The sequence below is a fragment of the Syngnathus leptorhynchus genome, chromosome 7, assembly GCF_054491065.1.
Source record: "Syngnathus leptorhynchus isolate UIUO chromosome 7, UIUO_Slep, whole genome shotgun sequence".
NCBI lineage: Eukaryota > Metazoa > Chordata > Actinopteri > Syngnathiformes > Syngnathidae > Syngnathus > Syngnathus leptorhynchus.
In genome coordinates this window covers 11,826,299-11,850,051 of record NC_141201.1, presented here as the reverse complement: position 1 = coordinate 11,850,051, position 23,753 = coordinate 11,826,299, and the positions used below count along the sequence as shown (strand labels likewise).

General features: G+C 40.4%; 2 protein-coding genes across 2 annotated transcripts; both read left to right on the top strand.

Annotated features, from left to right (window-relative positions):
* Window positions 1-2,257: 2,257 nt before the first annotated feature.
* ctsc (cathepsin C) lies at window positions 2,258-7,884 on the top strand. The gene is made up of 8 exons (XM_085916899.1): window positions 2,258-2,795; window positions 3,396-3,541; window positions 3,936-4,090; window positions 4,892-5,047; window positions 5,131-5,249; window positions 5,857-5,988; window positions 6,192-6,424; window positions 6,523-7,884. The coding sequence occupies exons 1-8, from the start codon at window positions 2,636-2,638 to the stop codon at window positions 6,787-6,789; spliced, it is 1,368 nt and encodes a 455-aa protein (XP_085773025.1). The 5' UTR covers window positions 2,258-2,635; the 3' UTR covers window positions 6,790-7,884.
* A 671-nt stretch (window positions 7,885-8,555) lies between these two features.
* rab38a (RAB38a, member RAS oncogene family) lies at window positions 8,556-12,631 on the top strand. The gene is made up of 3 exons (XM_085916901.1): window positions 8,556-9,015; window positions 11,281-11,561; window positions 12,476-12,631. Exons 1-3 carry the CDS (start codon window positions 8,580-8,582, stop codon window positions 12,629-12,631), a joined length of 873 nt encoding a protein of 290 aa, XP_085773027.1. The 5' UTR covers window positions 8,556-8,579.
* The last annotated feature ends 11,122 nt before the right edge of the window (window positions 12,632-23,753 follow it).

Genomic DNA, 23,753 nt, shown 5'->3' with positions numbered 1-23,753 from the left:
GTCTTCAGCTATGTGATTGTGTGTGTCTCGAGGCAGAGTTTATTGATTTGATGGTATAGCATTTTAGTTTCTAATCCATTTTAATATGTGATTTCATTGACTCTTCGAGTGCTGTTTCTGTTTGCGCCGTTACTGATCCACAACTGCTAAAGATGCGTTAAAACCTTGAACGCAACATGTCTAAAACTGGATTGTTAACGATGTCAATTTGTGGATTCAGTGACTCACATGTTCTATACAGTAACTGTTTGTAGAATAGAAACTGCGTCATGGCAGCGTCATAAACAGTGAGAGGTACCCTTTGCACAAAGAAATATGGCCAAACAGTATTCTCTAGTGCGTAGGTGTATGGGTCTGGTTGGAGATAAGTGATTGTGAAAGCACTTCATCTAAATGAGAAGAACGCAACACAAGGGTGAAGTGGCTGCTCCCACGTGTTCATGAAATGAAATTGCTGTTCACCATTGCAGTGCTAGCAAATTTTGCTGGACATACTGTACAGTAGTACAAGTAAACAGTAACACTCTCCTAGCCCTCTTTACTGTTAGCATCAGCCTGTCAAGTAGGAATCAAGCAGGATGAACAGACCAATTGAATGGATGCTGTCACTTTTTTAGAAATTAATTTTCACTGCAAACGATAATGCAACTGGCCTCAATATATTGTAAAACATCACATTACTGTACTTCCTACAAGATGCGGGCCAACCTTTAATTGAGAAGCATTTTTCATTGGAAACAAGAATATATGGTTCCAGGAAATGTTCTTGTTTTAAAATAAAATGTTATACATTTATTTATACAGCTAATATAATATTTTGAAATACGTGTAATTGATGAATTTGTTCATTTCAAAATAAAATAAAAATGTTAATATTGTGTTTACATATTTTATCACTGCTATTTGAGTTATGTTTTAAAATTGTGTTAATATAACTTTATTAAGCAGGGCTCCCTGAGCCAGTTCTATAAAGGTTTCTGCTTTCAGGAATTATCTTTCAACATGTACTGTATAATGTATTTTGAAAGAAATATATGAATTCACTTTACATCTACCTGGAGTGAAATATCCTTTCATTCACACTTTATTTTCATGTAAATATGGAATGCCAGCATACAGGGATGATTTGTTGTTTTATTGGTGAGGTGTCCCAGCCACTTTGGAAAGCGGTAAAAAGTTAGGAACTAGACAGATTGAGGGATGCCTGTGCGGCGGCATCAAACACACACACACACACACACACACACACACACACACACACACACACACACACACACACACACACACACACACACACACACACACACACACACACACACACACACACACACACACACACACACACACACACATACGCGCGTGTGTGTGCGTGTGTGTGTATATATATATATATATATATATATATATATATATATATATATATATATATATATATATATATATATATATATATATATATATATATATATATATATACATACACACACACACACACGTGCGCGTGCACACACACGTAGGGAAGGTGCACTAATGCAAGAATTTAATCAAAAAGCAGTAAGTGTGTGCAGAGGAGTGACATATAAGACCCTTGACGGGAGTAAAACGTGAGTGAGGGAAGGAGAAAAAATAAAGTTGTGCGCTCGCTTGTTGTTTTTACAATAACACTATGTACACAACTAATGTGCACGCAAGTCTATTAGTTTGCTTACCAAATCCGAATTTATAGAAACCTCCACAGTGCAAAGTAAAAGAGACGCTGTGTAATGGAGATGAGTCACCCTATTCGAGCACATGGTTACGACTGTGATAAAAAAAAAGAAAAAAAAGCTTGCATTCTTCAATAGGCACGCTAATCTCTAAGATATTACACTTCAGCACTGGGGAAACGTGTCTCTTGTGTCTGACCTAATCAGCTTTTAGCATAAATCAATAGGGTAATTTGCTGCTTGCCTGCTTACCGAAGCTTTTTCCCCCTTAACCAAATCACAATAGACAACTATTACTCCCTTATGGTTGCACATCACATTGAATCTACACCCAAGCCACTGTTTGTAAACATGACTAAGTATATCTGCACCATTGATTGATGGAGAGAACTACAATTATAAAAAGAATAAACAGTTTACATTCACACATATAATTCATGTAGAGTCTTTAAGATACCATGCATGACGTTTTTGTAATGTAGGGGAAATAGTTAGTCATTCCCGTTAAGCGTGTCGTAGTAACAGATGTACGCCTGCGCAGAGGTGATGGTCACATGACGGCGAAATCGAAACAAACAAAGAACATTTTAAAAGCAAGATAATTACTTGCATACTCGCAGCATCTGTAGTTGTTGCAGCATAGCTTGCGGCGCTTAAAAATGAAATAATGAAGAAGACCCGACAAACTATAAGCGGATCACTTGTAAATATTCGTTATTTAATGATGGACGATAAACTCTTGTTGAATGACACATTTGGTGGCTCGTTGCTAGCTACTTCCGCGCACACAAACAGATTCTAATCTTGACCAACTATCTTTGTTTTGGTAAAAAAAAGTTTTGCCTTACTAAAATTAGGTCGTGCTGTATAAGAGCAACGGGAAAGAGAAGTTGACTTGCTCAACTTTGCATTTGTGTCACCTTGTCAAGATGAAGCTGAGTGGCATCTTGGTGTGTGTGTTTGCGATTTGTTCTGGGGTGTGTTGGGGGGACACTCCGGCCAACTGCACCTACGAGGACCTGTTGGGGACATGGGTGTTCCAGGTTTCCCATGGGGGCCACGACAAGACCATCAACTGCTCCGCTGAAGGTAAACTACAAAGGTTCTCAAAATTAGGGCCACAGTCTTGACAGCACATCGGAGTTAAAACTATTTGACGTGCTTATTTTCAGCTTGAAGTAGCATGTTCATATAATCACTGTGATGAAATGCGTGCCGTAAGACGACACTGTTCATATTTTACTTGTTTCCTGGTCTATTTTGCATTAAATATGCCTGTATGGCATCATCAAGCATTGCCATACTTTAGATCGCACTCTTGCCCATGTCAGATTTCATATTCTTTCTTTGAGAAGCAAGAAAAAAGACATTTACAGCGGCAGACGCTGGCAAAGGCAACCAGCCCCATCCTCCATAAACATTATAAATAGTTGCATAGTGTGCTAAAAGTGTGAAGGAGCCTCACAAAAAATATTCTAAAAATATTACAATGAAAGTGGCAATATTCGACAAAGAAACATAGGATGACTAAATTCTCAGATGAAAGATGAGAAATAAATCTTGGTTTCCAACCTTGTGCATTGATAGATTTCATAATAGACTAACTGTCCCAAATGGATGGATGAATGCCTTAACGGAAGTCAGGATGGTGGTTTTGGCCAGTCATTTGACACTTTTCCCCCTTTTTAGGAACAGGTGAGAGCATGGTGACAGTGACCCTTGAGAAGCTGTCTGTAGCCAAAGACGAGCTGGGAAACAGCGGTTTCTTCACCCTAATCTACAACCAGGGTTTTGAAGTCGTCATCAATGGCCACAAATGGTTTGCATTCTTTAAGGTAAAAATAGCATTTGTGTTATTGTATTTGAATGTTTTCTTATAGTGTTGTCGAGTTTATGTTGTTGGGGTCGAGCCAAATGTCCAGGTTCAACAAGGTTGAACCTTGTCTTCATCCAATATTCTGTTCATGAAATATGTCGATCCTCATCATTCAGTAAGTTGACAACACCTTAGTGTTTCTGCTTTCTCTCACATGACACATGATGCATGTGTAGAGGAAACAGTGTGTCCCCTTGGCCTTCAAAACCCATGTGATTCTGTAACGTCCTCATCTGCTGTTCCATTCCTTTGGAAATTTAAAAACATTTTGCTCTTATCAATCCTTTACCAGTGTATCTCCCAAATCTGCCTCGGGGAAATCACAAACATTTTCTTCTCTTTATTATTTTTAGTACACTGAAGAAGGCCCGAAGGTGACCAGCTATTGCGACCATACGCTACCAGGATGGGTGCATGATGTCCTGGGCAACAACTGGGGCTGTTTTGTCGGGAAGAAAATGAAACCAGTACCAGCACAGGTTTACAATAAACCAGTCTTGAGCTCCAGGTACTTTACCGAACTAAACCTTTGTCAACCTGCGTCAACATTACGACCACTAACTCGCAATACAGTGATATGGAATACAAATTCTGTATCCGTTATTTTTAATTCTCTTTTTTTTTTTTCTTAATGCGGCTTTACCACAAGAGGCGACCATCTTGAGAATCTGAGTCCTTCAGCTCAATGTACAGTAATTAACTGCAGTATTATTCAAATAGAATGTTTTTTTTTTTTCTTAGAAGTAGTTCGGTTCCTCCTTTGATTCATAATAATTTTAAGAATTTACACCACATTAGTCAACGATACACAAATGGTCACTGTATTGTAAAACGCAGATCATGAGAATCAGAGAAAGCTTTATTCCTTACCAAATGTCAGTAAATGTTTACGCTCATTGTTCAAGTACATTTGAAGTTTTCCGCGCAACCTGGTGATGCATCCCTCTACATGATTAATATAATGTAACATTTCCTTCGGCGACTGTGCGGCAGATCTGTAAAGATTGCGTACAATCCTCTCTCCCATGCCTCACCATGCTGTTTATTGTTGTGTAGTACATCAAAAGTACTTTTCTTTTTGTCCGTAGTGCATTGAGAGGAATATGGATCTTTTTGTCTCATGGGACATTAGAGTTTGAGGAAGATTTGTATCAGAGTTATTTGCTGCGATATCAAAACTCTGCTTTCAACTTAAGATATGATCAAGACATAATCAAGCCTCAGATGACCGACCGGCTGCTACTTTGTTTCACATGAGAGCCGAGTGCTTGCAGCAGTACAGGTCCTGACAGTTGTTTCATCACCTCAGGCTCCTCAACAGGCCTTTTACACCAAACCACGGCGTCATTGAGTTGATTAACTCGGCCCAGAACTCTTGGAAGGCTGTCTCCTACCCCGAATATAAGATGCACTCGCTGCAGGAGCTGCACTACAGAGCAGGAGGACCCGCCTCTCGCATTCCTATGTACGTTTTTAAAATGATGGACTTTGAAACTTTGCAGACACCAAGTATTTACACTATATGTATTTTTTTCTGCCATGCTTCAGCCATGTTCGCTCGACACCCGTAACAGCCCAAGTAGCCAAGCTGGCAGCAGCTCTGCCAAAGCACTGGGACTGGAGGAACGTCGATGGCGTGAACTTTGTCAGCCCTGTGCGAAACCAAGGTGACATTCACTTTTTCTTGTTTACTACTCAGGGTGGGAGTCTAAGCATATACATTATTCATCTTTGAAAAAGGGAAAAAAAAAAAAAGGTTTTTTGCTTAAATGAACTAGGAAAAAATACGTTGGACCGATGCAGGATGAAATCTTGCACATAGACGTGCGCAGCATGGCGAGCAGCAGACACTGAGCGGCAGCTTGCTTGCATCCCTCCTGGCAGGCCTGACTCGTCTGGTCGCTCTCTTGTGTTTCCGCACAGCCTGTTGTGTGAGTGGAAGGATTAAGCGTGCTGAGTAGTTGGAGTGTCTGAGAGCAACTCTGCAGGGCTGTGCTTTAGGATCTGGAGAGGGCTGGAGTGTTTGACTAGAAGCCCGTTAAGCTGCTGTTACACTGCGGCGCTCAAGCCTGTACAGTCAGGTGGAGGCCCATTGACGCTTTGCTTCGATTCTCAAAGGAACATGAATGTTTCTGAACATCCTGTTTTTGGCGCTACGAGTCACTGCCGAGATTACTTTGATCGATTTTTCTGTTTTTTTTTTTCTTTCTGCCAACTATTTTCTTATGAACAGCGAGCACGGGCGCTGATTTTATACTTTTCCCTTTTCTCTAGCTTCATGCGGTAGCTGCTATTCCTTCGCCTCCATGGGGATGTTAGAGGCTCGGATCCGAATCCTAACCAACAACAGTGAGGCACCCATATTCAGCCCCCAACAAGTGGTCTCCTGCTCCGAATTTTCCCAAGGTATGGGAATATTCACAAGCCTTTTGCAAAACAGCATTATTGGCAAATTGCAGTGTTGTCGACACAAACAAATGTTATTTGTTATTTAGTTTGGGATTGCTTTGGTAGGCCGTGTTCCAGTTTTGGATTACTTCTGGGCAGCTATTATTAAATGTCTCATTTTTGACCTAATTGAGATTTCAACTCTTTCTCCCTGATTCTAGGTTGTGATGGTGGATTTCCATATCTGATGGGAAAGTACGTCCAGGACTTTGGGATTGTGGATGAATCTTGTTTTCCATATGTTGGAAAGAACACTCCCTGTGGCCTCCCTCAAAACTGCGACCGCACCTACGTAGCGGAGTACAGCTATGTGGGAGGATTTTATGGCGGCTGCAGTGAGGCTGCCATGATGCTGGAACTGGTCCAGAACGGCCCTATGGCGGTGTCCTTTGAGGTATAAACTATTGTTATTCGATCAAGTATAACATTCTTTAATTGAGCGGCAGAGGATATGGAATAGTACAATGCTGTCTATGAACTCTTCCTTTGCAGGTATACCCAGACTTCATGCATTACAAAGAGGGCATCTACCACCACACGGGCATCTCCGACTCCTTCAACCCTTTCGAGCTGACCAACCACGCCGTGCTGCTGGTTGGCTACGGCCGCTGTCACATGACTGGCCAAAAGTACTGGCTTGTTAAGAATAGCTGGGGCACCAGCTGGGGAGAGGGTGGCTACTTCCGAATCCGCCGGGGAAGTGATGAGTGTTCCATCGAAAGCATCGCCGTTGCAGCCAAGCCTATACCCAAACTCTAGAGGCCTTCTTTTATTTTATTTTTTTAGGATGCACTGTAAGGGACCTCTCATTCGAGCTGCATTTTCAAACCCACACATTGTTTTTTTAGTGCATGCGTGGGTTGACACTTTAATGACTTAACAGTATTCTAAAATGGAAATCACAAGTATGCTGGTTAGTTTCGCTTTCAGGTCCACTTGCAAACAGCACCTTCACAAGTGGGTTATGATTTTAAAATTCCATGTGATGTTTTTAAAATGCAATTGATTTCTCCTCAGTCATTGACGATTTTTAGTGTGGGTTGTACCCGCTGATTTGAAGCTGTAACTGTGTAAAAAGATTGGTCAGGTGAGATTAGTTTGTAAATTCTGCCTGTCAGGGTCTTTTTTTGTCTTAGGGAAACCCGATGCATGTTCTTTTGTTTATGTACCAATTTTAAAACATTCACTGTACGTGTGCTTTTAATACTAGTAAAGGGAGACCATAATTGAAAGAAAAAGTCTGTGAAAAAAAGATGCGCAATGCTTTGATGTGATGATGTGAAAAATCAAACTGCTGTTAACAAATTACAGGAACACTTTGATTACACTCACTCACTCACTCACTCACTCACTCACTCACTCACTCACTCACTCACTCACTCACTCACTCACTCACTCACTCACTCACTCACTCACTCACTCACTCACACACACACACACACACACACACACACACACACACACACACACACACACACACACACACACACACACACACACACACACACACACTTTTGTAAGAGTTACATTACATCTTTTTGTGGCTTCTTCTGACCTTAAAGCTAAACAGCTGACCGGGTTTTTACCCAGTTTAAACTTGTGATTATTTCATGCTTCCCCTGCAAACTAATCAAAATAACTTGGACATGCATGTTAAGTTGGGGGAGCCGGGTTAACAAAAGCAACAGTGTCAATGTGCAAGTATTTTTGCCAAACCATGCTCAGTTTCGATTGACATTAGTGTGGAAGTAAAAATTTTGCAGAAGAACTGTTCAAGTACAGATGACTGAAACATCAGTACAGTAACAACGTTTTTAAACTTCATCATTTCTAGTGTATATGATCACCTGCGTGTTCCCATATGGCAGCGGTGGCCAACCCGCGGCTCGCGAGCCGCATGCGGCTCTTTGCCTGGTTTCATGCGGCTCCTTTACGTTCACGTCAACATTTGTTTTTTTTGTTTTTTTTTGTGCGCGTTTGCTTCGCTTGAGTTCAATATGGTATTTTTGCCTATCCCAGCCGTCATCGGGCAGTAGGCGGGGGACACCCTGATCTGGTTGCCAGCCAATCGCAGGGCACACAGAGACGAAGAACCATCCACACTCACACTCATACCTAGGGACAATATAGAGTCTTCAATCAGCCTACCAAGCATGTTTTTGGGATGTGGGAGGAAACCGGCGTGCCCTGAGAAAATCCACTTGGACACAGGGAGAACATGCAAACTCCACACAGGGAGGGCCGGAGGTTGAATCGAACCCGCACCCTCCTTACTGTGAGGCGGACGTGCTAACCAGTGCACCACCGAGTCAGCCCGCTTGCGTTCAATATGGTATTTTCGTCAAACGCGCATGCGCATGAGGTGAAATCCTGCAAAGGAAGAGGGGCAAACCCATTCGAGGAAACAGTGTCAATTTCGCTCTCAAAATGGCAGGGAGGCAACAAGTTTTGATAACATAGATTGTGCCAATTGCTTTGCGTTTATCAAATGTTTATTATTATTTTTGTATCTTTAGTTTTTTGAATTTTTTAATTTTAATTTATTAAGCATGTATCTAATAATTTTGTCTGACTTGTCTGTGCTGCAGGCCGCCTCTCCACGTCAGTCACAAGGTCTAACCCCCCCCCCCCACACACACACACACACGCACACAGTTGATCATTCCAAGTTCACCTCCCCTTTTCTCACAAGCTCACTCCCGGACTCTCCAGCTCAGTTCTTCGTCCCGCGGCCGCTTCCACTCGAGTGGATTCATGCTCGGCCCTCACCATCTTTGCCCGCCATGCAGAACAACCACGCCAAAGAACACCTCTACAAAATTCTGGTCATTGGAGACCTGGGCGTGGGCAAGACCAGCATCATCAAGCGCTATGTGCACCACAATTTCAGCCCAAACTACAGAGCCACCATCGGCGTGGACTTTGCCCTCAAAGTGCTCAACTTGGACCAGGAGACTGTGCGCCTCCAACTCTGGGACATTGCAGGTACCACTTTTTCAATTGGAGCTACTTTTCAACACACTCTCACTGGGGAAGGGGGCAACTGTTAGTGCTGTTAGAAATAATGTGGCACATATACTGTAGCAATGTAACAGCTGATCAAGTGCTTTAAAATAAATTGATTTGCACAACTTGTGCAAAATGTGGGCATTGAGATAAGATGTATGTCTACAGGAAATAAAATAAGTAGATAATATAAATAGCGTGATGGGGGAATTTTATCTTTAATTTTATTTCAAATTAAATCGATGTTAATCCATAAGCAGTCTACTTGGAAATGGGAGCTTTGGCACAAAGTATATCCTTGATGACAGTACAGCGGTACAGTATTTGCAAATGACATTACATTATGCTGCACATGTGATGCCAAGTGTGTGTGTGTGGGGGGGGGGGGGGGGGGGTATCAACATGTGACTGTCACCTTGCATGTTTACAGTTGTTTCACACATAAATGGCATCTTCACTGTGGAAAATCAACAATTCTTGGCAAAGTTATCCTAATAAAACTAACATATCAGTGAGATGAAACTGTGAAACAGCGTTTGTCGGCCTTAATAATTGATTTTTCGTTTTATTTTGTTTAAATGTTCTAATCATGCTTTGACCTCTGTTTTCTGCAGCAACTCTCCCTATGACTACAATAACACAAACAATTGATTAGTGAAGTCCTTAATTCTTAATAAATGTTGATTTTAGTTCAGATAATGAATGATGGTTTGTGGCTGAGAGAGCAGAACCAAAGGTTACACTAGCAGGCTCATCTCATGTGAGTATCGGCTGAAGTTGACTTGCTGCTCACAGTCCTCTGTTGCACTTTCTCCACTAAGCACAAGCGGTCATGTGTCTCTGCCTCATGTGAGCCAGATTTGAGGCCCAGCCCGTTTCTTGTGGCCCTCTTAGAAAGAACTGTAAATGTTCTGCCAAGCTTTTTATCAAGTTATGCAATTAGTTGAGTAAGAACAAGTGGGAATCTTGCTGTGGTAAGGTCCTTCGTTTTGGCGGGATCATCTTTTAAAACATAGGTGTTCACATTTTTACATCCAGATCGAAATAAAAAAATACAATTCATTACCTTCAATTTTAATTGAATAAAAATGTTGAAACTAATCTGTGCAGCAATTATATGTTATTATTTATTTTAAAGAACTGCTACATCGCAACTTTCTGTCCCTGCGGTGCCGTATCCCCATCAAAAAGATCCGCCCCCATACTGAGCAGCAACAAAAAGACACATCCACATTTAGAACCAGAAAAAGAGCAATCTGTAGTAAGAACAATCGTGTTTACGTGAGCTCCAAAAAGCGAAACGCTCACAAATCCAATATTGACGATTCATTATACATTGAAAGATACATTTTGTAACCAGTTTTATCGATTGTAAATAGTTCCTTTGTGTCTTTGCTTATCTAGTAAAGATTTTTATGAATAAATTCACTTGATACTGGTAGTTGTAACATCACAACCATGGTTGAGTGTGTGCGACACACTGTGTTAAGTGCATTCCACATTAAAGACATGGAGTCAGTGAGGCAAATGCTTGACTAATGAGAATACAGCTAACTGAATTGTTCACGTATCCACATTTTTCTACATAAATCAATTGTTTTAATGATTTTGCTTTTTAGATATGATTTGAATGACTGAGTCATTGAATACATTATGCAAAATGGCGTCGCCCATTGATGAGAATTCATCACTCTCTGATTGGCTTCTAACTAGTGAATCAATGAGATAGAAGTAGGCAATGAAATACTAAGCAAGACTTGTTCCTGTTTTTAGGATAAGTGTGTTGGGCTAGGTTCTCTATATGTGTGTGTTTTAGTCCATAGAATCCTGACCATGGCTGCTATGATAAACTGTGACTTCTCAGTTACAGAGGTGGTTTCAAGGACACATTGCACATTTGTATATGGCCATCACTCACTGACGTGTTGGATCACCCCGACCACCCCACTGAAAAAAATTCTGGAGCAATGAGTAGCAGTCGTGTCATGCAAATCCACATCTCGTGTCAGCATTATGTAACCTTATATGCATATTCTAGTTGGGATGGATACGAATCTATAAGGTGAAAAGAGCTGCTCGAGAATTAGTCGACCGGAAGTTCTTGCCACTTATGGCATGACATGTTTTCCTTTTTCTCAATATTGGTGGTAATTGTGGTCATTAGTTTTTACGTATCTGGTCAAATTTTCAATTTGGTTGTTATGAGACTGCAAAATTCTGTGTCTGTGTGACTGTTATTTATAGGTCAAGAGAGATTTGGCAACATGACCCGCGTATATTACCGCGAGGCAATGGGCGCCTTCATTGTGTTCGACGTGACAAGGCCCGCCTCCTTCGAGGCAGTCACCAAATGGAAGGAGGACTTGGACTCCAAAGTGACACTAGCCAATGGGAAGCATGTGGCCACGGTGCTCCTGGCTAACAAATGTGACCAGGGCAGGGATGTACTCACCAATAATGGAATAAAGATGGAGCAGTTCTGCCAGGAGAATGGCTTTGTGGGATGGTTTGAGACATCTGCTAAGGTAAAACACAAACACTCAAGTATTGTGCAAACACCTTTTATGTTTTCGAAGGCTTCTCTTCAAATATCTCAGTAAGACTCTAGACAAAAATGGACTTGTGCGGCTTGTGCGACCTGAACCAACACAATGACACAACCGCAAAGTCCCCGCATGTCATGAGTGATGTGCTGCAGGAATGTCACGGCCAGGTGGGAAGGGAGGAAAATAGAACAAGACGTGCACGAAAACACGTACACACTTTGACACCCACCGCCTACAGCAGTTGGCACACCTGCACAATCTAATGAGATCCAGTGCAACGGCTATAACACAAATGTATCCATTTTTTGTTGTATTCAGAAAAAAAGCCCTTTAAGTGAAGCATGATAACACTTTGTCCAGTTCATCTATATTCACCGTGGTGCAAAATGACTCAAAGGAACCTTGAATAGGCCAACAAATGTGAAGAAAATCAAGAAAAATAATCTTATTTGGAGGAGCAACATTGTTTTTTGTGATTTATAACGTTTTTATTAGTTTTCTCGGGAGTGGGCGGGTAAATATTCTTAAAAAGCTAAATAATCATTGGATTGAATTAGGGTGAAATTTAATTATACAACAAATGGCTCTCTCTGACTGTATCCTCGTACAGCCTCTTTGTGCACTCATTCACAGCTCATTCATCCTCTAATGACGCAGCATCAGGAGTTCACATTTGAGGCTCTTATCAGGGCCATCAAAAAGGTGGGGGTGGGGGGGGGCTGTGTTTTCTACCACCTGAGCTAAGCCACAGTTGAAAAGTCCATGACAGCTGTGTATTGTCGGCATGGAGACAAGTCCGGTCAAATCAAAACATACCGCAGAGTGAAGGGAAAATATCATTTATTATGCATCAATATTTTGTTCCTTCTACCTCTTTCTATCTCCATGCTTAGGAAAACATCAACATTGACGAGGCGGCAAACTGCTTGGTGAAACATATAATTTCCAGTGAGAACGACATGCTCCAATCGGAAGTCCACGACACCATCACCCCCCACTTAGAGACGGACAAAGGCGGGACATGCTCCTCCTGCTTCAGATCGCAGTAATGGCTCGTGACGCGTAGGCGTCCTTGTGGATGTCATTCCATGCAAAGTTGGTCCGTGTGCAGAGGCGGAGCTTGTGATTTTTAGGGACAGTGTTTTTTTTTCCCCTCCGACAGCTCGCTTTGGCAGCGGAATGAGCGGGTGAAAGAAAAGGTTGCAAAAGAACAATAGACGAGCCTCCGCGTGCCTGTCAAAGACAAGGTCACTCGCATCTTTAGCACTTCTGTAACCATGGAAACGCAGTTACTCAATGAACGCATGCGCAGAGCGAGTGCAACAAATGAGAGAATATCTCTGCTAAAGGTTCAGATCTTCAATCCATGTTGGCTGTCACTCGTCATGACCTTTGTATCTCAGTCTCTCGCCCACTCTTTGGTTTCCTTCACTCAATTGTTTCATTTTCGGTCGACAGAGTGTGTTCCTTATTGCCTTTTCAATGATCCAAAGCAGCCAACAGCAAAGTCATGACAGGCTTTTTCATACACTACTCGGAAGAGCTGCTTGCCTAACAGTCACATTTCATGCTCATTTGCAAGGCTAAACATTACCACACACAGGCAAACACATGCGGGTGTTGTTCCCGATGACATCGAGCTTTACATGACGTAAGTATGCTCCCATCTAATATGTACAGAATTGCCACCATTCAAACATTCCTGTGACACGAGTACACGTGACAATATGCTTCGATCTATTCTTAGTCAAATCTATTCTTAACAGTTTCAATTGGAGTCGTCATCCATCCATGCACAGTCCTAACGTAACTGCACTGCCCATGAAAATCAATTTTGATGGGCGTATATGTTAGAGGACTGTAATTTTCATGATTACTAAGTACTTTATTAATAAATGCTCTTAGACGCTATGTTAGAGGATTGTAATGTTCATGATTACTAAGTACTTTATTTATAAATGCGCTTCGAGGATATGAAAACATAATATTTGTATACTCTGGATAGATTTGAATATACTTCCAAAATTTAATAACAACTGTTTTAAAGATAAGCACAACAAATGTATTTTACGCTTTGGTGGTTTCTGCACTCGCTACAACATGCTTTGGATTGATTGAGGTGGTACCAGCCAAAGATCTGAATAGAAGATGAGATGCGAATTGCCTATGTAGGGCCACATTAGTGGAGGCAATGTTCTCATCAATGACAAAGCATGGATATTAAAAATAATTCACATTTCTCATTGGAGTTTCATTTTTTGGTTTGGTTTACTTTGTGGCAAAAATGACAGAATGTGAGCAAAACAGAGCAAGCGAAAACAGAATAAAAATAAAATACCAATCTTACCAGTTCCCTCATTACCGTGCAACACTGCGTGCAAGAGTATCCAACACAATATATAATTGGTCTGCAGAGAAATCGGGCATAGGTTCCATTGCTTGGAATGCAAACAAATGTGATCTCTCGCTACTTCGCGGTTCGTTTATCACGGTTTCACTGCATCGCGGAAGTTGTTATAATAAGAGTTCCAAAACCATATTTGTAGTGTTCTACTTTGTCATACAAGAAGTTATTATAATAAAAGACATCTGAAAACATATTTACAGTATTGTACCTTGTTATAAAAAGTTGTTGTAATAATAAAAGAGTCCTAAAATCATAGTTACAGTATGTATACTTAAGCAACATCGACATATACATCTACAAAATGTACATAGCTCTGCTATGGTAACTTGTGACCACTAGAGCTCCCTGTTTGACTAAGGTTAACAAGAGAACGTTACATCTGCATGTTACACACCCACACCCACACACGTATAATATTGATATTTTCAATATTTCTACAATATTTTCTGTATTTTATTTGTACTATTATTGTATTATTTACATGTTTGAAACTATTATTTAATGTTCTAATAATAACGTGCACTTAAATGGTTTCATATACAAATATTGACACACAAAAAATGTACAGATGAGAGGTTGACCCTACTTCGCAGATTTCACTTATCGCGGGGTGATTTTGGAAGCAATTATCCGCGATAAATGAGGAATTACTGTTTATATATGTATATACATATATAAACGTGAATACAGTCACTGGCAGAGCTTTTGCCGCCTCGAAGGCTCTCGGCATCGAGTCCGCCGCCGGTCAGCGGGGCGTTGTCAGTTTTAATATTTGTAATTATTTCATGAATGAATAGAGTATTGACACAAACCGCTATGTACTGTACATACCAACAGATAATAGAGCCAAAGATGTGTCAATTTCTTCACAAGAATAAACAACTTTCTTATCTGCCTGATTGTCTGTTTATTTTGAAGAGATTTTAGTATTCATTTGATCACTATTCAAGCAATTGGACCTAAAAATAACCATACAAATATTGTTTTGTACGGCTAACGCCATAGATATAAATTACAAAGCATGGTAAAATAGGTGTGATGACAAGCAATGTGGTCAATGGTTGGTGGGATTACTACTCACTGTCATTTATGAAAGTTATGTTACAATATGGTTAGCTTTGAAATTATAATGCTTTACAATTTTTCTGCAAAATGTTGGCGTTATCCCAGCCAACATGTCCAGTTGTGCCTCCAGTGGGGTGAATGTGTGTATCCTGGGTTCCATGTGCCTTTTATTTTTCCAGCTCAGTTCAGTGATGTTTTTTGGATATTGCATGTACTTATGGATTTCGTTTTTTTCCTCTTCCTCTTGCCACTGTTAGTAAATGTGACTCTTTTACATTGTTTGTTTCGTGGACTCCTTACAGCATCCTTTTGTCGGTCTGTCTAACCTTCTGTACATGCTCACCTTTTGGATGCGCCTTTTGTTATTTTTCACCTTTTTTTTTTAGGCACACTTGTTGAATTCAATATGTTCCAAATTGGATTAGCTTTAAAATTGTAATGTATTACACTTGTCTGCTCCAGGATTCTATCAGCTGGCATTGCTGGTGCGCTAACACGTGACTACACCTAAACCATCAAAACCCTGAATGGGCAAACCCAAAACCATGGGCCTACATTGGTTGTATACAAAAACCCAAACAGGGACCATTCAGATTCCCAGTTAAAACCCATATAGGCAAATACACAGGGGGGCATAAGTGGTTCAGACATCAAATTTTGAAAACCACCTAAGACCTAATCAGAAACCCATGTAAGACCATGTGGGCTAACACAGGATGGGATTTCACCACATAAACAGGTGAGATAAACTGACCCGAAAAAGGCTGAACCCACAAAGTATTTCCAATCGAAATTCTAACCTTTAACCAAGTGCCTGGTGGAGGCAGCTTAAGAGTGCAGAAAAGCAAGAAGGAGTGGTTTTCATTTGAGCTGTGATTGGAATGTTCTTCAGTGTTATGTCAAAATCCAAACGCTCTTATTTGTGCACACACACAGATACATGCACATTGTCAGAAGATATCACCGACTCATTTCTCTGTTCTCATCTGGTCTCCTGAGCAACAAGACTCAACAGACACACAGAATACAGGCATTGTAACATGGAATCACAAGACTCCTTAAGCAGCACGTGATGTCATGCTTACATGAAATCTTCCACACGCAGGCTGTTTTTGAGCTCTTTTGAAGCACAGCTGCATTATTGAAAGACTCAGCTGTCATTTGTTTTGCTCACAGACATTTATCACCTGGGTTCAAAACAAATGAAAATATTTTAAGTCCTATACTGCAATGGTAATTCCACTAATAGTCACTCATTCAAATGGGTTAAAAAAAAAAAAGGAGGTATAGGGTGTTCATCTCATAGCTGTTACCTATAAAATGCTATGAGGCGTGCAGTGCGGAAGTGCCAAAGAGAAAATACACTCAGTGAGCTCAGAAGGCGAATGATGTGGTCGATAAAGTCAGTGGGAAGTGGCGGCTGTGGCGGGCGTATTCTGGCTGCGAATTAAACACACACTAAATGAGAATCAATAGTCGGAGTCCAGGGATCTTCTGCTTGAATGAAAATAGCTACGCCTCCAACTTTGATCGATTGGTGTGTGAGGGTTTGTCTGTTTCATTTGCGTGCATATCAAGTGTTTTTAAATACTCTGGGGTACGGTGGCCGATAAGTATGAGATGAATTACGAAAAAAAATTGTGTCCAACACTTTTACCAACTTGTGTGTCTTCATCTAGCTACCTTTTCATTTTCTATAACGCTTTTCCCAATCAAGGTTGTGACTGAGCTGGAGCTGACTGGGTGAAAGGCAGATTAGACCCTCAAATAGTCACCAGTAAATTGCAGGACATGCATTCACCTTTAGTCAATCAAATATCTTTATTGTAAACTCTCTCTCTCTCTCTCTCTCTCTCTCTCTCTCTCTCTCTCTCTCTCTCTCTCAATCTTCATCGATGTTCACAAGAATCATATATATATATATATATATATATATATATATATATATATATATATATATATATATATATATATATATATATATATATATATATATATATATATATATATATCATATATATCACCAGATTATATATAATCATATATATATATATATATATATATATATATATATATATATATATATATATATATATATATATATATATATATATATATATATATATATATATATATATATATATGATTCTTGTGAACATCGATGAAATGAACAGCCCGTTGCAATGGAATGTTATGTAATAAAATTAATATAGTGCAGTGAAAAAAATACTTGGTTTGCCGGTAAGGAAGGGAATTCACCAGGACAAATGCTAATGTATTTTGCAAAAGGGAAAGAAATGACTGTGGTGAAGACCTCTTTCCAAAAGAGAGGGTAAATGCAGTGTGACAGGCCTGTGAAAGATTGCAAACTGTTGGGTGTTGACAAGGAAGAGCACAGCCAGACAGCATCAGATGGTCGTGTGCAAGATGACTGGAAGTGAGAAATACCAAGATAGGAAAGGTAGAGCCGGAGATCAAATGGTGGGTGTCAAGAAAGAGGCAATGTTGTGGGGACTTTAAGAAGAAGCTGAGAAAAGCTCTGGATTATCCCGAGCCACTGGCAGATAATTGGCTTGATACAGCAGCACTGATAAGGGAGACAGGTTGGAAGGTGTTACATGTATCTTATAGGCGGACAGAAAAAGTAGCGTCTGGTCCTCTGACTTGAGACTGGTACAAAGAGGTGGAGGAGCTCAAAGCGGTGAGATGGGATTAGGCAATTTCAAGATATAAAGTTAAATGGAAAAAAATATTACAATGAAGTCTAAAAGGTTCAAGGAGACAGAAAAGGGAGGCCAGAATTGTAGTTATGTAGTTTAGACATGAAAATAATGTACAGATATATTTCAAAGGATGCTGGGAAGTGCAAATAGTGCCAAGAAGACTAAAGCCAAGATTTATGGATGTGGTGAGGGAAAACTAGCAGATAGCTGAACTTAGAGCACAAGATGCAGAGGACAGAAAGAGAAGAGATGGAAGAGGATGATTTGCTGTGGTGACTGCTGACAAGGGTTAAGCCCAAAAGGGAAAGAAGAATCAATAACTCATATATTGCAAGGATTTCTTGTCATCTTAATGGAAGAAACTGAGCCAGTTACCTAATTTGATGTCATCATGTGATAGTTTGTCTTCTCTTTGAACTGAACCCTGAAGTTGTGAGGCAGCCCTTGCATCAGTAAGAATTCCATTTAAAAGGGAAATGAATACAATAATTACAATATAGACCACTCCAGGTTTCTCAGGGACCACAAGGAGTTCACAGAGCACACTTTGATGAGCACTGTTCAGCACCCCTGATAGTTGTGCGGTCAGCACCTTGGACAGCAACATGATCACCACTGTTCAGGGACAATATCAACCAGTACGTACAGTAATATTTATGCTTCCGCTGTCTAATGTTGTTTCCCCGATTGTGTTACTGCTTCAAAATGTCCTCTGGTATAATATCTTGCTCATTTGATGTCATTGGAATTGCGTTATTTCACAATTTAGGGGCACAAATGGAAAACTATGGCTTGCTTTGGCCCTTAGCTGTGGGTCTTTTGGGTCATGGCTGTGTGTGCGTGTGTTTGTTTTTGTGTGTGTGCTATGTTTACATAAAGTTTGCTGACTCTCTGGCTTGGTAGGCTAAAGGCTACATGGCATCATTCCCTTGTGTGCCAACTGCAGATGTGTACACAACAGTGTGTGAATGCAATTTGCATATCCATGTGACCTTGTGCTATTTGTTTTATCCTTAAAGCCAGTCAATTCCCAATGGGCATCTGTGATTTTGATTTCATTACATGCACAAGTAAAATGTGCATGCTTTGCCAAATCTAGACAGAAAAGGGGGGAATGCTTTAGATTTGAACACTAATTGCATACTGTATATGTAAATGGTTTGTAAAGGAACATGTCACATAACTGCGTCAAATAAACATGAATCAAAAGACGAGGGACTGTGGAAAGAGCAAGATAAGGTGGGTGGCTGGACGTGAGGTAAGTTGCCAGGCAGTGTGGGAGTTTCAGCACGTCTCTCTATTTTGTGTATGTGTGTGTGTGTGAGGGGTGTGGGGGGGGGCATTAGTGAACGGAGCATGAGACCCAGCGAATGCTTGCATAGAGGCAGTTGTCATGGCAACAGAGGATGTCGTCTCTTCTGCAAGAGCTCTCTCGGCTGTCCCAGAATCTTACATCTCTCTTTCGCTCTACTGGTGTTGTCTGCCTGTGTCCTTGTGAGTCTGTATCAATAGTTTTGATATTGTGTTGTTTTTCTTGGGAGAGGGGAGTGACTAAAAGCAAATAAAACAAACCATCAACCACACCTGCCAGTATCGTCTGCTTTTCAATCCTTTATAGAACAGAACGATATACACCAACTTTATAGCACCACACAGTAGAAATTTAATTTCCCCTAGCCAACCAGCAAAGAAATGCCTTGAGATAAAAAGTGGCTTTAGATGTATTAAAAAAGGCATACTGTTATTATAAATTGTGATGATAAAAATAATGTTTGTGAGACTAATGTGTGTAGAATATACACTATTATTATAATATACTATAATACACTATAATATACTTTTTTGCATAGGCAATACATGCACACACACAGGCCATTACTCTCAGCATAACGGATTAGAAATCAAAACACTTAGGCTGCTTAGCCCTCTCAGGCATTTATATTTTTCAAAGACTAATTCCCAGAAACCAAAAAACAAACAAAAAAACAACACTTAAAAAGCCACATTAACATCAAAATAAATTCCCTAGAGCTCATCTAGTCTAAAAGTATCAATTTAGTCTCCATCTAATGCTGAAGGCAGCTAACTTGAAAGAAATGGCAAAGATTAACCATTAGAAGCACAGGGAGGAGATTATGGCCATTTGATCAATGCAACACGTCACATGCAAGTTCAAGGAATGTGACTCACATCACTGAAAACATCTAAATCTCTTCCATTGAGTAACAGTCTGGCGCCAGGTTTACATGCACAACATCCACATTCAAGAACACGCTGAAGAAATGAGGACAATTATATTTTGTGCAAGTAAGGCCTTTGGAAGTGCCTTTCCTGGTTGAATGTGACCATGTTGTCATGATGACAGTGAAAATGACCAAATGATGCCATCACAACCACATTCCACGATGCATGGTAAGAAAGATGAAAACTAGCTCACGGAGTAAGCCAAGCAGGAATCCAAGCAAAATCCTCTTATTCACATGCCAAAATAAAGGTTATTAGTTGAATTCAATTTATGAATTGATTTAAGACTATTCCTTGTTAATTGGCATCTTTTCATTTGCAGCTACAAAATTACATCTGTTGTGTAATTTGCTCATTTTTCTGGTTAAAGAGCATTAACATGGAAATGGGTTAATGGTAAACAATGGCACAGGAATTGAAGTTTTGTTTAGGTCACCTTTACCTCTAAAGGTCTTTTTCAATCTCAAACACATGTACGCACGCACGCACGCACGCACCCACACACACACACACACATGCACACACACACACACTTGATTTTTAGTTGTGTTGCCAAAGGCGGAGAAGCTTAAAAAAAGTCATCACCTTTCACTTTAGTCATTTAAGTTTATTTGGCACAAAATGGAGCTCCATCACAGTTTAGTTCACAATGCTCCCATTAATACGCATTAACTGAACTAATGAGAACAGGTTTGGTGGCAGGCAAGGGGCGTCGCCACACCCATTCAGTGCAGACATTGTTCGTGAGTTACGTTTCATTGCAAACATATAAACCCACCTGATCTGCACTTATCTATCTTCATTTACCAGAATGTAGATAAGGCAGCTGAATATTGCACTGAATGTCACTTTGTTGATTTATCAGTAAGAAAGAAGTATTTTAGGAAGGTTGAACCTAATTAATTTAAGGATGCAGTTTGATATTTGATTCGATTTTTCCCTTAACAAATTAGGTGGTGAGCCGGATCTGGCGCCCAGATGTATGGCCTCCAAAACATTTGCGTTAAAATCCAATATTTTTTTCCTTTTCTCCCAATGCAAATAAATTGTAGAGCCACAGCTTGTGTGTTCAGCGACGCTGTCTTTTTTGTAAAAGTAGTCAGATGGCGGACTTTGGAATACTGTGAGGTGCCAGAGCTTGAGCATCCCCCTTTTTTTTTCTTAAAGTGTTGATGTTGAGGAGATGGTGATTAGGGTAAAGGAGGAAAGAGAATATCATTAAGGGAAGAGTGGGTCCCTCACATGCCTTTGGAGCCACACTACACACGTCTGCTGGTCCCCTTGAGAGGTTGAGGCTATACTGCAATAGCTGACGCAACAGGACGTGTGGCCGCTCACCTCTCCCCTCCCCAGAGAACATCTGGCTCCCCACACCAGCCGTATGCCTTGTAACACGACCCCCCCCCCGTCTCACTTTCATGTCTTTCTCTCTTACTGTCCTCGTCTCGTTGCCTTTGATGGAGTGCCAGAGGCTGGCAGATGCTCTTGCTACACGACTTCATGTGCCCGCAGCCTCCTTCTACAACCACCCTTTACAAACTGCACACGCACATACATTTATGCTCATGAAATATCAGAGCTCATGGTGCCCTTGAACTGCCGAAACTTGCTGCATTGCCGCCGCTATATGGTCACTAGTAAGAGCACGGGTATGTTGATAAATTATACATATATGAATGCTGATACACATTCCGATGATGCTGGTGAAGAAGGGCAGCATCTCATTATCGTTCATGCTGTTATTCCAGAAGGCAAGAAATATCAAAGATACTGAAGAAGGAATGTTTTTTTGTTCCTGTTTTGTAGAATTACTCAATGTTCTTTCCAGATTTTAGAATACCAATATGGTTTACTGTCCGAAAAAAATGTGTCCAACTGAAACTAGCATTTTGGAGTTTGGCAACCTCAGTGTTTTTTAATATTCTTTGTGCTTCCAGTTGTGGGCTCAGTTCAATTAGCTGCTTGGATTAAAAAGTAAGACCCTACATCACACTGGAACATTTGGAATGGCTCTTTTTTTTCCTATTTAGGCTTGTTGCAATTATTTGGACTGTGCACATTGTGTGTGCTATACTGAGTCGTCTAGACATATTTTTTTTTTGCATTGACTTTGAGGACCAGATTGCCATAAAGTAAATTGATCGGGTGCCCGAGTGAATGTGAGGCTGCTTATACCTGTGTAAAAGTCATTGTGTCTTGTTAGAGAGTATCTTGTCAGTTGTGCACAGCTGCAGAGATTTGCGTGAATGCCGTGACAAATATTCACATCAATATCGTACACCCTCAAGAAAGGAAGGAGTCTTATATATTGCCAATATTGCTCTCCTTAATTTGGACTATGTTCAGTATCCGGGCTTTCACTCAGAGGATTCGACCTCAATAAAAGCATGAAATGTGTGCATCATTTCTCAGCACAAACCCTGATTGCTACTGACATATTGTACTTTTACTGCAAGCGCATTGAAGACAGGAAATCATGGACAGGAAATAAATGATACAGCAGTGATAGCAAAGCATCACAAGAAAGCTAATGGTTTTATCCGTACACTGCTACCAAAGCTATATGCAGCAGTGTAATGTAGACAACACCGTGAGATTTGCTATTTCAGCTATGCTTTAAAAGATGATGGAGATAATCGAGGAGCAGAACTAGGGCGCAGACCTTCACTAAGTCTGAATTGTTAATTAAAATAAAAGCAATTCACACATTGTGTTTGTTTGTCCATCTGTTTGTTGATTAGATGGCTATTTCCTGGTTCATAAAGTAAACAGATGGGAGTTCCCATTACGATTTGATTGGGTTGACGGGCTCCAATGACCATAGCTAAGAACCATAATGACCCAAATGGTAAAATTGCGGTGTGTGCACCCTTATGCTGATCCTTAAAAACATCTAAAAATATATCATCTTTTTTTTGTATAATTACGTGTGTTTAACATCAAATTATTTGTTGTGAAAATGGAAAATACACACAAAGCTGTTAGGGGGGCCGACGGCTTACAAAATATTGGACTACAAATCACTCAATTTGTCCTCATTAGGGAGGTGAGCTGGAGCCTTTCCCAGTAAACTTTGGCCAAGAGGCGGGGTACATCCTGGACTGGTCACTAGCCAATTTCAGGATGCTACATGTTTTAACCAAAATGATAGTCCCTGGTTTGATGCTCAGAAACATCTGTCAACCTATATTACATCATTTCTGAGGATTTTCTAAAGGGTATTGCTGAAATGACTACACACAGGCCTTAATTACTACTTACTCAGCATTTTCACAATTTCCAAAAGTGCGACAGTAATTGATACATGATCGACTACATTAAACTCAATCAGATTGTATGAGGATAATGTAACGTTTGCAACATCAGTAAATCATAAATGCTTGCAGGACGGATGGACAATGGCAGAATGACATCTGGACAATAGCTGTGTCCCTGATCAGTCCAAACAGAACAAAGCTATAAGTGGACCGCAGTGAGTCATCACAGAAGGATGTTTTCTATCCCGTGTTATTGCTTTGGAGCTCAATGCTATCTCCCATTTGACAGCCACATCACTGATGAATAACGGCATCTTTATTCTGTGGCCTTGTTAGGTCTATAACATTCTCCATGCTGTGTGTGTATGTGTGTGTGCGTGTGTGTGTATGTGTGTGTGTGTGTGTGTGTGTGTGTGTGTGTAGATGTGTGTGTATATATGTATATGTATATTTCTTCATACGTCCAATAAAAATA